The sequence below is a fragment of the Heterocephalus glaber genome, unplaced genomic scaffold (assembly GCF_053883595.1).
Source record: "Heterocephalus glaber isolate CG9 unplaced genomic scaffold, H.glaber_assembly_v1.0 deba00001428, whole genome shotgun sequence".
NCBI lineage: Eukaryota > Metazoa > Chordata > Mammalia > Rodentia > Bathyergidae > Heterocephalus > Heterocephalus glaber.
Window position 1 is genome coordinate 1,189,834 of NW_028258293.1, and position 15,171 is coordinate 1,205,004.

Genomic DNA, 15,171 nt, shown 5'->3' on the forward strand with positions numbered 1-15,171 from the left:
TCGCCAACAAATAGCACTAATATATGCTTCTACTATATTAGGATTTTAATTTAATTTCATGCTTTCTATTAAAAATTATTTTTTTATTGGAACATTCATGTTTTTCTTCTATCCATTCTTCAAGCAGCTTTTAAAAGTTTTTAATAAAAATTCCTGTGAAATTGTCAATGAGAAAAATATATTAAATTTAGTAAGAAAATCCCATCTCCAACGTCAGTAAAGTATCATAGACTATAGAATTTTAAAAGTGTTCATTTTTTATTAGATGCCTTAGGACTACAAGGATTTAAGTGTTTTTACAAAAACAATAAAAGAGGAGTAATTTGATGGTTTATTTACTCTTTATAACCTTTAGAAAGTGTCATGATTTTTTAAAGTGCTTGCTTCAGGCTGTAGTTTTACAGGATGGGCTGTGTATTGGTCAGACCTCTTCAATTCTTGACCCTGAACAGATTTAGGGACATAGTACATACAGCGGGCACATGTCCAAGCAGCCCAAACTATAACTGGGCACTTTCACTGTCCTTTACAAACTCATAATCCACTCCTACAAAATTGCTCAATTCAGTTTCTCATGTTGTCTAACAAAATACTAAGTACTCTTCCAGATAGTTTCTTGGTCTGATTTCCTAAAAAAAGTACTCATGATAGATATCTCTGATATTTATGGGATAGCTTAAATGTTCATTTTTAGGAAAATCTCTTTCTCAGTAGTATTTCAACTGCTGTTTTCACATTAGCGAATCAATCTCCTTATGGGGATTTCTGATATAGAAAAATATCAGTATTAAAACATTCAAAGCAGTTCTTAGGGGCTGGGGATTTAGCTCAGTGGTTCCTGTGCCTGCCTTGCAAGTGCAAGGTCCCTAGTTCGATCCCCAGTACCAAAAAAACAAAACAAAACAAAGCAGTTCTTAAATTATTTTGTTTTTCATGCAACATATGTTTCTAGCTTTTATCTTGAAATGTTCTACCAAAAATCAGAATCTACTTGCATATTTAGCATAGGTAAATGATTTTGAATGGTGGCATATCTTTTGTGGGACGTGAAGGATGAATGCAGAAGTTGCTGAGGGGAAGGAGTGTATCATAACAATCTGCACTCTTCTGCAGCATCCACAGTCTCCTGAAGATAAAGTGATGCAGCATTTAAGAGACTCTGGAGACAAGTGATTTGGGTTCAAATACTGACTCTGCTGTTTACCTACTGTGCGACTTTGTGCAAGTTATTTATCCTTTTGCTACCTCAGTGTCCTCATCTATAAAATCACAATAGTTAAGGATATCTGCCTTGTAAAATTATATCCAGGACTAATCAATACATATAAAATACTTAGAACAGTAGTAGTGGTAGATCATGGTAAGATCTCAGAATCTACTCTAGCCACTAAAAAGGAAGTGTATAGCCACACCTCCATGATGAAAGCAGATCTTGCCCATTTTCGGTCCAGCTGCTTTGGGAAGAGATGTGTATACTATACACATCAACAAATGTATATATAATTACCCTTTCAAATTAAAAATATATTTTTTTGAGACAGTCTCTATATGTTGCCAAGCCTGGCCTTCTGGCCTTGAACTGAAAATCCTCCTGTCTCAACCTCCCAAGGAGCTGGGTTTGCCAGGCACATGCCACCATGCCTGGCCAATGTGTTTTGATTCATATCAAGAGAATAATACATATTATATATTACTGAAAGAGATCTTAATCTCTCCTAACTTCATTTCTCACATAGCACGCATTGTTTGTACTATTTCTCCCCTTCTTCTATGTTTAGAGGCAACTGAGTGTGTCTTAGGGCTCACTTCTCATCACTGTGAGCCAGGTAAATTCTCAGTGGGATTGGTCACATGTGAAGGTCCAGGGTGTGTCCTCTCCGATGACTGGCCTCTGAGTAGGTGTGTATGGTAGTTATGGCAGTGAGATTGGAGGATGTGTGTTGAGAAGCTTGTATTACCCTTTATTAAGAGAATGTACTTTTTCTACTGCAGATTACTCTTATGCTGGCAATTGTGGTAGCCATTGTGCATCCACAAAAATCACTTTGACAATGGCAAACTAGAAAGTTGGGCAGAATCGCAACTCTTGATGATGTTGTTGAGTTAGCCACTGAAGTAATCCTACAAGTGCTCTCCTTTTAATCCCTTTTTCATGTGAGAGAACTCCTGTGATTCATATGGGTTGAGTTTTGTTGTTGCTGTTGAAAGCATTTTAAATGAGACAACTTTCATAAAAGTTTGTCTTTGAGTAGTGTAGCATAAGTGTGTGTGCATGCCTGTGTGTGTAGGTGTGTAATGAAGCCGGGAAACTAATTCATTTAAAAAAGCACATAGGGCTTGAAAGACACCAGTCATGAAGTTAGGGAATCAGGCACCAGACCTGGTTTTAGAGCTCAGCTTCAATGTGACTGTGCCAGACTCATTAGATCTGGGAGACTTTGTAGGTTCTTTAGGGTTGTCTCTGTGTGCATTCCTGTCATCTCAAATAGACAGCTTCATTTCTTCCTTTTTGGTCTATGTATTTGTTTTTCATGCCTTCTCACAATGGTCAGACTTCCAGCACTATGTAGAACCAGAGCAGCGGGAGCAGACATCCCTCTGTTGTTCCTGATCTCAGAGCAAAAGCCTTCTGTCTTTCTCTAAATGTAATTCATATAACTTGTAGAGTTTTTGTAAATGCTCTTTATAGAAAGTAAAAGTAATTTCCTCTATTCCCAACTTGCAGAGAGTTGCTTTTTTAAAATCATGAATACGTATTGGATTTTGTCAAGTGTTTTTTTCTGTCAATTGATATAATTTTATCATTTAAATGTTTGGCAAAATTCTCCTGGTGTGGAGATTTCTTTTTGAAGAATCTTTAAATTAAAAATTCAATTTCTTTAATGATTACACGGCTATTTAAATTGTTTATCTGATCTTTGTTGTGTGTTGGTAGCTTGTGGTTTTTAAAGAAGTGGTCCATTTCTGTCAAATTGAGAATATAAACTTGTTTTGTGGTTAACATTCTCTTACTGTTTTTTTAATGACTAGTATTTTGGTTTCTATTAGTTCTTTAAACATATTTAAAATAATTGAGTTAAAGTCTTTAGGTAGTAAGTCCACTGTATGGGCTTTCCTGGAGATAGATACTGTTCTGTTTCCCTAGAAAGAGCTGAACTGGAATGTCTCAAAGTTGTAATTTTCATAGCAATTTTCTTTTTCTTTTTGACTCAGGAAGCAGAAATTCAGTATGAAGAGCAGATTGGAAAAATTATTATGGAAACACAAGAACTTAAATGGCAAAAGGTAAGTATTTACCCCCTCAAATTAGCATTCTAAACATCTATTAAAAATACATTCTAATCCTCACTACAAAATTTCTTTTGGCAGTACTGGGAATCAAACCCAGGGGCCCTCTACCCACTCTCCTTTTTATTTTGGGACAGGGTCTTGCTAAGTTGCCCAGGCTGGCTTCAAACTTGTAAGCCTCCTGCCTTGACCCCTCAAGTAGTTGGGACTACAAGTATGCACACTGTGCCTGGTTTTTACTGAAAAAATTAAAATTTTCTAAAACTATTTGGGGCTAGTGCTTTATTTGAAGAAGGCCTCAAGAGAATTTCAGCATCTTGAAAACTGGGAATAAAAATTTTGTTTAGGTATTCTGATGTTGTAACACTGAGGATAACTCTGAAAATGTCTCTGTGTTATTTTATGTCCAAGAAACACACTGTCTATTAATGGGAACAGGACATCTTGAAAACAGTGAAGATTCAGAACTAGTACCATGTTTTCCCAGGGGGTTGTTACACAATGTAACCAAACTGACAATATAGCAGAGGCTCTGATTTTCTGTGTATCTTTGTCTGTACTGAAACACTTTTGATGGTGCCTTCTATACCTTCCTGTCCAAGTGCTCTCACCAGCTAAAAAATGAAAGCTTACAGTGATGGCCCTTCTCCTCCTCATTTGGCAATATTGAAACAGGAACTTAGGGCAAACAGATGAGAATCAGAATTCAAATGACAGAGTTTAGATATAACTAGAAATGTTTGAAATTTTGAGGCTGGACAGACCCACAAGATTTGCACAGTGTGGGAATGAACCAGGGCTGGGTGATATGAGGTGTTACAGACCTGTCAGTGGAAAGAACAGATAAATGCTCAGTAAAAACCAAAGCTCAAAGCAGATTTCAAACTGTAAAATCATATCTGTTTTTGGTTGTTTGCTTATTTTGAGATTGGGATGTTGCTGTGTTGTTTAGGCTATTCAGCTCCTGGGCTCAAGTGATCCTCCTGCCTTGTCTTCCTGAGTAGCTAGCTGAATCTTCAGGCGTGTGACCCTGCACCTGAGTGTATCTTTCTCATGGACATGGAAGACCAACGGTATAATGTTACCGCAATTCCTACGTTAATCACTAAGTTTAATACAATCCAATTTAAAGTGCTAAGAGCATGTTTGGGGCACTAAGACTGATTCTAAGGTTTATGTGGAAATAAACATGCAAGAGTGGTTGGGGAAGTTTTAAAAAAAAGAAGAGGATAAGATAGTCACAATCGATTCTTAAACATTTTTTAAACTATAATAATTAAAATAGCTTTGTTATATATATGAACAGTTACTCAGTGGAACTAAATAAAGGAAATAAAATATGTAAGAGAATTTAGTGAATGATAAAGGTGACTTTCAAATCAACAAGGAAGGCTATATTATTCAATAAATGGTAATACAGCTGAGTTCCATCTAAGGAAAATAAAACTAGATTCCTATACTACTTTATAAACTTGTACAAATACAGAAACTTTCATGTGTTGTTGCCACTGTAAATTCTAACTACCTTGTTGCATTCTCCAAAACAGTACCAAATAAGCTGTGGAAAAGCAGCTGTGTTTATTAGAACTCATGGCAGTGTGAACACTTTAGGGGAGCTTGCTGTTTTGGAAGGGGTGTATGGGGAGGGGAATATGTAGAGTTATGGGTCTAGGCTCAGATAGCTTTAGGCAGATCTGTTAAGGCAGAGTATGGATTGGGGCTGGGGAAATCTTACAGTGTAAATTTAGCACCGGTGAATATAGCATCGCTGGGGTCTTGGAGCTAGTTCTGAGACTAGGCTGTTGCTTGATAAACCATATGTCTACCTGAATAAACTATTGTCTCAGATAAATGTTTGCAGTAGTTACCTGAAACAGTGATACCATTTGATTAGTTTTTATAGCCTTATATTTACTGGAAAAATACTGCAGAAAAAATATTATTAGACTTCCTGGATCATTCCTCAACAGCAACTGAGAATACCCAAATTAAACCAAGAGAATGGAAGCCTCCCAATCACAAACTTCATCACAAATACACTCTGTGCATTGAACTCATATATGGAGTGGCCAAGAATGCAGAGAGCTGTGTTAAGACTAAAGACCTGGGACTTGTCATGGCTAAGAAATAATATGTTTGCTCATTTAAGGTTCTGGGTTAATTAAGAGGAAATAAAATACTTAGGAAAACAACAAAAGCTTGCAAATCAGAGTGCTGCAGTGTGTGCTTCTCATTATCTGAATTGGGGTCAGCTTTTCTGTAAAGAGCCTATGGGCTCTGTCACAACCACTCCACAGTGTTGTGCAGGTGTGAACGCAGCCACGAGGAGTATTGAATTCATTCATGACAGGCCATGACTTATACATCTCGCTGCTGGGTGGCTTGAACAACTGGTGGTATGTGCATGACTATCCCATTGGGTGGCTTTTTATTAATTTTATTAGGAAAAAGACCAGTAAAAGTAATTAGGTCCATTTGTACCACCTGATGGGACAGTCATGTGTGTACACCAGTGGTTCAAGCTGGTTAGAACATGTTAAACATATGTGTGTTTGTGTTCCAGTAAACCTATTTATGGACACTGAAATTTAAACTTCATACAAAAGTGACTTGAAGTACTAGTCTTCTTTTGATAATTTTCTTTTTATCCATTTAAAAGTGTAAAAACTATTTTAGCTTGTAGGCCAAACTGAAATAAATAGTTGGCCAGATGTGGCCTCTAGGTGATAGTTTGTCAACCCCTGATTGAGTGCTGAGTTGGTAGAAGCGGTTTCTTTCTGAAGACGGTCTGTTTCTGAGGTTTTCTTCAGACTCCTTAGTTTTCAGTCTCTCGATGGGATGGCATATCAGGGGCTGGAGATGAAACCTTGTACCTGCTCCTCTAGGAGCCATGACTCCAAGGGTCTGTACCCTGCAGTTAGCTTCTGTGCTAGCAAAGCCCCTTATAGAATTATTCCCAAAATGGTTTTAGGGTGTTTTGTTTTATCTGGGGGTCATTTACAGAAGACTTACCGCTGAGTTTTAGGTTATGTAGAGGAAATGGAGCATATTTATTGGTTGTAAGACTGTGAAGCATGTTGCATGTCTGAAGTAAGGAAATGCCTCAAACAGAGAAGCGGCAACCTCTACCCAATATGTCTGGTGAAAACCAGTGAGTGCAGGGAAAAATGGCTGTTACAGTTTTATGAGGTAGAGGTAATGGAAGTCCAGGTGTGACAAAGTAATACATCATTAGCTCTTTCTACTTTGCCTTAAGATTGAGGATGATGGGGGCAGTGAGCTTCTCAGTAAATGACAAGGCTTTTCCAAGTTCTCTAATAGCGATCCTGGTAACATGAGTGCTTCTGTTCCTGGAAATTCTCAGATTGGGAACAAAACATCAAATAATGTGTTTGTTTGTTTTTTTTAAATCTCAGAATTTTTTTTTAAATCTCAGCTCTCAGGCAAGAAGTTTCAGTTCATTCTAGAAGAAGAAAACATTGATGAGAACAATTCAGAACCCACCACAGGGGTCAATTTTAGGAAATCCGTATGTAGGGATGTTGAGGTTTGTATTTAGAAGGATAACTGTTTCATAGGGTGGTTCTAGTGACAGATGAGATGCGCATCAGGGACACCATCAGCAATCTTAGAAAAACTTGCCATCAGTGCTAACTGAAGATAGTTTTCCATCTGTCCTTGGGTCTGATGGGTGAGTGCATGTAAAATTTTTATTAAGTCCATTGAGGTGCTCTGGTGCCACCAAGTGTCTGCCCTGAAAGAGATTTCCTTTGGTAATTTACCATCTTTTTGTTGTTGTTGTTGTTTCTTTGCTTAGTTTGTTTTCAGACTCTGGAGCCAGTATGGGCTTTTCAAAGTAGTATTTTCCAATCTCTCCGACTTTGGGTTTTGGGGAATGGTGGGTTTTGGGGCCATGTAACATGAAGATTGGCTGAGGCATTTCTCTCAGCCTTTGTGTTGCCCCTTTCAGTGTGGATTCGTGGTAGCTCCTCCTTAAGGAGCACAAGAGCACTGAAACTCATGGATCATTTGAGGCTGTGATTCCTCCTGAGCTCAGAGGCCTTCGTTGTTTCTACAGTATTTCAAAACCATGGGCGTCTCATGGCTGCTATCGTGTTCACTCTCTTTTCTCTCAACAGTGGGCAAGCTTTGCCAAGTAGAGTGAGTTCTTTGATCTGGTCTGATTTTACTTTTCCTAAGGAATCACAACATAGGGGTCAGTTGAGACTGTTGCACTGTATCCTGCCTGATATTTTCCCTTTTTAGTTTCAAAAACTGACCTGCCAACAGACAAGATTAAGCCTAAGTTTACTCTATGGAGAGTGTCTAGTAAGTCAGCTTGTGCCAAAGCCAGTGCTCAAAGATAAGATTGTCATGGATTTCCCTTTCTTGGGGTAATAGGAAGAGTATTGGGTTTTAAAAAAAGTTTCTATAGGGACAACATTTATTAGAAATAGAGATCAAAGAGAGAGGTATTAGGAAGTTGCTGATCATTAAAATATTTGTAGGAAGAAAGTTTACCAGGCACTCTCTTCAATCTCTTTCCCTATGTTGGTATATATGATCTTTTTTTTATTAAGGGATAAAATGTTTAACCTGTTTCCATTCAGATATTTATGTATATTGTATGTAAAGTGCATTCTATGTATGTACATACGTATGTATATACTCTTAGATAAGATGAGTAACATATATAGAAGTGAATCCCAGCACTCTGGGAAGCTGAGGCAGGAGGATCACAAGTCTGAGCCCAGCCTGGGCAGCTTGGTGACTTGGCAAGAGACCCTGTCTCAAAAATAAAAAACAGAAATAGAAAAGGACTAGGATATACCTTAGAGTGAAGGTACTGGATTCAAAATCCCTGGTGCTGGAAAAAAGGTTCCATAGTAGTTATGTGTAGTTAGTGGATGTGGTGTCATAAAGGAGAAGTAAGATCTCTGTCTTGGGGACCTGAGGTAACATTTGCAAGCCAGAGCACTTGGGCCCGTGGGCTGTGAGATGCCCACTGTTGGAGTAGCTTACCGACTCTGAGGAAGAGGCTTCAAGTATTTAGGAACATTTTTCTCTGTGAGTTTGAGGACAAAATGAGAAATGGGTGCACAGTTTCCTCCCAGGGCAGTCACTGATGTGCCCATTTAACTTTTCCCTTTGTATCCTTAGTTAGAGCAGGGCTGTTATTTCTCCAGTGTCCTATCTGCTTGTGCACCTCTACAGGTGGCTTTACCAAGGTGCCCCTCTTCCTGCCTGATAACTGCAGTGGGAGTGTTCAGTTGTTTTACTGGTAAGCTCAGCAGGTTATTAGTGGCTTTTATTTTAAGCCTTTTTGAAGGTCTGGATTTGGGGTTCTTATTGTATATTGAATTCCCTGTTTTTGGATCTAAGGCTGTTCACAAAAAGGAGAGAGCTGGGGGTCAATTTTTCAGAATCTGTCCCCAAAGAACTCATTCCTGAAGTCTCCAATGGACTCCTTCATTCTTCCCTTCTTTGGGGGAAGGACTAAAGTCTATTCTACTTTCATAGCAGGAACTTTGGGGATAGCTTCTGAGAGATTTTGTCCTACAGCTTTTCTAAATCCATTTCCTATGGATTTGGAGATTTTTCTAAGCTATTCTTCTAAGCTGTTTTCTCATTTTGTCTTTCTCATTCTTTTGTTTTCATCAGAGAATATGAGCCAGTTGATACAGATCTGGAAACAGGCAGTATTATTTTTTAAAGTTAGCTATGGGGCTTAAAATATTTTCAAGTAATTATGAACCTGAAAAACAAAGAATGAGAAAAAGTGATAATGTTATACTATGTGGCTTAGTATGGAAAAATAATTACATAGTCATAACAGTGTAAATACAGACTGTTGGTTTCAGGCATAATTTTTTCTTTTCTTTTCTTTTTTTTTAGTACCAGGGATCTAACTTGGGACCTTGCACTTGTGAGGCAGGTGGCAGAACCGCTGAGCCAAATCCTCGGCCCAGGCATAATTTTGATATAACTGTTAGAAGACTAGGAGGAGATTTAGAGTAATACTTGTATAAGAAAACTAAACTTACAATACAGCAGGAGGCCAATAGATAAACTTTTAAATTTTTCATTTTAGTTCACTAATACATGTATGTAATACCTAATGTTTACATTCCCTGTGGGAGGCTGGTGCATGTACGTAACGCATCCCAATTCCTTTTTTCATCTCTTTTTCCTTCTCTCCACACCCCACCCCCCCATCTCTTGATCTCCTTTCTCTGGGCTTCTCATGTAAGAGAATCTGTGTCATATTTAAGCTTGTGTGTCTGATTTACTTCACTTAACATCATGGTCTCAAGGTGCATCTACTTTCCTACAACTAACTCAGATTTATTCTTCTTTGTGGCAGAGTAGTGCTCCATGGTGTGTAAGTACTTTTTTTTTATCCATTCATCTGTCGGTGGACATATGGGCCACTTAAGAAATAAACTTTTAAAATTGCTAAATCAATGTATTGTTTAGGAATCTTGAGGCAAATAACAAAAATTTGAAAGTGGCTGGGCATGATGATCCCACCTGTAATCTCCATTACTTGGGAGGCTGAAGCAGGAGGATCACAAGGTGAAGGTCAACCTGGCCAACTTAGTGAGACTCTGTCAAAATAAAAAGTAAGGGTTGGGGATGTCGCTCAATGGTACAGTGCTTCTCTAGCACATAAATTGCCCTGGATCAAACCCTCCGTAGTGCACTGGAAGGAAAAAATCAAAGTGGTTACCACTCTTAGACTTATTTTTTAATGATGAGAATTATTAATTTTGATAAAGTAGAAGGAAAGTATAAAATCTTCTTGATCTAAAGGATAAAACGTGCAACTTCCACCATAAAGGAAGGGAAGGGATAAATGCAGTCTTTTTTTAATGCCTCATGGCAGCTTTGATTTTGCAAAAGAAAAAAAAATTTCAAACCTAAAAGATGAATATATTGCCGTGAGAATATTTATGCATTGATAATAAAAATAGTTTCTCTGAAAACCCCAAGACTATAGTCAGGTTGTATACTAAGATTGTTAATTTTAATGCTTTTGGTTAAAAGATAGTTTCCTGAAGAAAGTGTTAGAAGCTAAGAAAAAAAAATTATGGTGCTGGAGATTGAACCCAGAGCTTTATGTGTGCTGGGAAAGTGCTGTACCAGCCCTAGAGCCTAAAAGTTTAAACAGCAGTGTAATATTTATCATGAAGAAGCAACTGGAAACAAAATGTTTATATGATGATTCTGTGACAAAAAAATCATAAATTGTTTTTTAAAGTTGTATTTCAAGAGTACACAGTGCAAAAAGTATGTTTAACTTTTATTTCAATTGTGAACCCAACTAAGATATAAAACTAAAAATGTTGCTAGAATTTATTTTAACTTCTCATAATTTTTAAAATAGGAAACTCTTCAGAATCAAAAGGAAGCATTAGTAAAGCAACATAAAGAAGCAATGGAAGTTTTTAAAAAGCAGGTAATTTCACAAACTATACAGTTTTAAATACTATATTTTCTCCCTCTCCCATGAATATTATGACAAGCTGTTTTCCATACTCATGGAAGACAAATATAAAAAGGTATTACAAAAAGTAGGAAGTGAATTAAGTTATTTTGAATCATAACTGACAATAAAACCATAAAGGAAACTGGGAACACTATTTTCTTGTTGATGGAAGAGATATGATCTCACTGGTCCTAAATTAGGTGAGTAAAGTGCGTGCATTCTGGTTCTCTCCCTTTTTCTCTCTTCTGTTAGAATATCCTAGGATTTTACCTTTTCTACATTACTCCTTTACCAAAGTCAGAGTCACAACACTGATGAAGAGCTGAGATACGTGGAGGGAGATATAAAGGCTGAGGAGAGGTGATTACCCAACACTGAATCCTCTTTAAATATCAACCACCAGTAACTAAGAATAAAAAAAGATTTTGAAGAAATAACTGGCAACACTTCTAGTTAATTTGAGTTCTGTAGCTCTACTTAATTGCCTCAAATTTCTCTTCAGTCCTAGTTAGATAATATTAGTTTAAGAAAATGTGCTCATGTAAAATATCCTCTGGAAGTTTTTTCTTCCTTTCTTTCCCGCTTTTTTATCTTCATCTCCATACAAGTATGTATTTGGAAGAAGAAATGCACTTAAAGAAACAAACCTATACAACTTACATCACTCCTGGGTTAAGGTTATTGATAATTTACATCTGAGTGTGAATTTGCTTCAACAAATAACAGACTTTCTTCCTTTAATCTGAAGTAAGACTAACCAATATTATGAGAGATTTAATGAAAAGGTAAGGAACCAGAAGCCAAAAGTGTAGCATATTTGTCTAGGAGAAATTAATCTATGCCTCAGCCATCATAAAGCATTTGGGGCAGTAATATGCAGATACATAAAAGTGTGAGGAGAAATGCACTTGGGGTCTTTTTGTTTTTGAATTTTGTTTTTGGGAGGATCAATGTTCACTTGAACAGAATATATATATATATATATATATATATATTGATTTACAGGGTGGACTTACAGTAGCCACCTGCAGAATCAGGTGTGGGAGAATGCAAAAGATCTGTCTGTGCATGCTAGAGAGCTGGAGGGGCCAGTCAGAAGTTAAAGGGTTGGAGCTCACTGCAGAGTCCTGTGTGAGTCCATAACAGGAAGCTGAAGGGTCTGTGCTGGAAAGCTGGAGATAGATATCCAGAGGTGATGGCAAAGACTAGAGCTCCTCAAAAGAAGCAGAAGCTAGACTTCCTTCTTTCCCTTTTTATTCCATCTAAGCTGCAAGGCTACTGGTTGGTGCCACCCACATCCAGTGTGTCTTCTGTCTTCAGTAAGTCAGTCATGCAGACACACCCAGAACTGTGCTAAACTGATCTTATAGGTGTTTATTATTCAAGTTGACACAATGATTAAGTGTCACACTGGGGCTCAAACCCAGGGCCTTGCAACATGCTGGGCAAGCACTTTACTCCTGAACTATGTCCTTAGCTCTGTGTCTGTTTTAAATAAAGCATTTCAGAATACAAGGAAGACACTGATATATCAACTTCATTGGATTAAGAAATGTCTAGTAGATTAGACATTAGATTATTGTCCAAGTGGGTCATACGAGTGTTACCTTGGTACTAAGTATGGTCCCTAGCTCCTTCTTCTCTGGCACTGTTACCCTGCTCTGCTTCCCAGCTGCTATAAACTAAGAAGCTTTTCTCCACCATGCCCTTTTACTATGATGTTCTTGCCGGGGAGCCAACTCACTATAGACTGAATCCCTCCAAACCATGAGCCAAATTAACCTGTACTCCTTTAAATTGTAGGTGTTAGGCATTGTGTCTTAGCAACAAGAAATCAGGCTCATATAGAAAATTGGTACCAGAGTAATTGGGTCATTGCTATGACTGTACCTTATCATTTGGTTTAGAATCCTTCAGAACTAGTTTTCTTGAGGAGTTTGGAAAGATTTAGACCTGCGGACTAGAGAAGCCAGAGAATGCTATAAACCTAAAAACAGAGCTTGATGGGTGATTCTGTTTGGATCTCAGAAGACTAGAATGTTTATAGGAATGTGGGCAGTAAAGTCCAAGCTAAGTAGGTTTCATTTGGAAATCAAGACTCCACTACTGGCAGTTGGACTAGAAGCCATACATGTGATACTCTGGAAGAAAAATTGTCTACATTCTGCCCATATCCTGACACTTTACAGAACACTGAGATTAAAGGTCATGGACTAATTAATCTGGTTGAGGAAATTTCAAGACAGCTTAACATTCAGGCTATGACATAGGTACTGCTGGCTGCTTTTAGCTAGAGTTATAGTGAGAGTTGGGTGCAAAAGATAGAGCAGACAAATTTGAGACTTAAATTTTGGTCCAGAAGGAACCATTTGCAAAGTTGGGGCCAAAAGAGGTATGGTGCTGAAGAGGATAGTTCCATTAAAAAGGAACCAAGTTAAAAAAACAAAAAGGGGACCAAGTACTTTGTATAGGAACAAGAAGAAAGATGTCTTGAAAGCATCTCAAGAATTTGCAAGACCCTACCCATAACAGGCTCAAAGGTGCAAAGTGTAACCCTTTCATTTGAGAAGATTGTTCCTGGGCCTCCACCTTGGGAAGAGCTTCCTCAAGAATTGGTTCCCCACCATTCATTTCAGAGTGCTCAGCTATCCAGGCACTCAGAGGCTGCTGCTTAACTTGGCCATGATCCAAGGGAGCCTAGATGCTGCTCAAGGTGGCAGCAGATCTTGGTGCTATCCATGTTTTATCAGTATGCAGAAATGCAAGAGTTGTGGAGTCATGGAAGCTTCCACCCAGATGTCAAAAGAAGGCCTGGGAATCCAGGCAGTGAGCCCCAGATAGGTCGGTGTGTAAAGCTGTGGGAATGAAGCCAAACATGCAGTGGAGACCCCAGAAATAAGAGATGCCAGGAATGTGGAACATCTACCAAGGAAAGATGGAGGTTGTGAGTGGAGCCAGCCCAAGACAGAGGCCATTGGGCTGCAACCAGCAAGGCCATAGAGGTAGGGTTGCCCAAGCCTCCTGGAACTCACACCTCACCACTGTGTGCCTTGGGCCCAGATATGGAGCTATAGGACTTACTGTGTGCCCTGTTGGATTTCAGTCTTGCTTTTGTGTGACTCTTTCTGTCCTTCTTTTCCTCCCTTTTGGAATGGGAATTTTACCCTGTGCCATTGTACTTTGGGGCTATTAACTTGTTCTTGATTTTTACAGAGGTTCACAGCTAAGAGTTTAAGTCTCAGAAGAGACTTGCACTTGTACTTTTGAAAAATGCTGAAACTGTTGAGACTTTGAGGTTCCAGTTGTAGGCAGGATAGTTGTATTGTGTTAGACAGAATTATTAATTTATTATGGTGTGTATTTGGAAATTAATATGGTTTAAAGAGATGTGTTTAGGTATGAAGTTGACAAAGAGTGGAATGTGACCATTAATCCTGACATGTCAACTTTATTGGACTAAGACACATGTAACAGATTAGGTGAATCTGGGTGGGTCTTGGAGGTGTGTCCGTGGGTGCTGTATATGGTCCCTGCCTTTCCTCTCTGGCATTGTTCCCATGCTCTGCTTCCTGGCCACCATGAACTGGACAGCTTTGCTCCTCCATGCCCTCTGTCAGAGTATGGACACCAGCCAGCCCTGCACTGAAACCTCTGAAACCATGAGCCAAATTAAACCCCTCCTCCTGTAAACTGTGGGTGTTAGGGTTGTGGCTCAGTGACGAGAAAGCTAACTGATAGAGCTGAAAAGGATAGAGGGACATTCCAAAGAAAATTTTCATTTCTTGCCAATTTTGGCAAGAAATTCTAGCACTATCCTATCCTAGCCCTGCCTGTTTTATGATTTTTCCTTTGGTATGCACTTTAGGTTTTCTGTTGTAAAGTGTCCTTATTTTAAAAAGGTTATTTATTTTACTGTCACATGCATTTAAATTTTTTTCAGTACATAAATACTGTGTAAATACAAATGGTGCTAATTTCATAAATTTTTACCTTCAGAATATGATGCACAAGGGGTATACTATCATGTGGCAGTATGATAAAATATTCAGACATTTAAGACAACTCATGGAAGGGAAAACTAAACTTTGTGGGATGATTCGTGTCACCGAGAGTAATTAGTTTGTTCATTTACATTGTTGACTGGCGTTTTCCCCATCTTATACCCTCATTGTTTAATCTTCTGAATGTAGAGGTAGCATGCTCATGCTATATTAAATTCAAACAATATGGAAATGTAAAATGTTTCTCTTGGCTTACTGACCAGCATAAATCACTAACAGTTTATTCTACCTGTATTTTAATTTTTAAAATCATCAGTTGCAAATGAAGATGTATGCCTTGGAAGAAGAAAAGGTATTTATTTCTTTTTAATTTAATTTAAAGCATACCTAAAT

General features: G+C 38.2%; 1 protein-coding gene across 3 annotated transcripts in view; it reads left to right on the top strand.

The window, feature by feature from the left end:
• The window catches only part of Ccdc73 (coiled-coil domain containing 73), a 100,268-nt gene that overhangs the window by 26,051 nt on the left and 59,046 nt on the right, over nucleotides 1-15,171 (top strand). For all 3 annotated transcript variants that reach the window (XM_021263981.2, XM_021263991.2, XM_021263989.2), the window contains exons 3-5: nucleotides 3,214-3,285; nucleotides 10,676-10,747; nucleotides 15,095-15,130. In XM_021263981.2, the coding sequence (XP_021119640.2) occupies nucleotides 3,214-3,285; nucleotides 10,676-10,747; nucleotides 15,095-15,130 (180 nt within the window). The remainder of the gene's footprint in view (nucleotides 1-3,213; nucleotides 3,286-10,675; nucleotides 10,748-15,094; nucleotides 15,131-15,171) is intronic.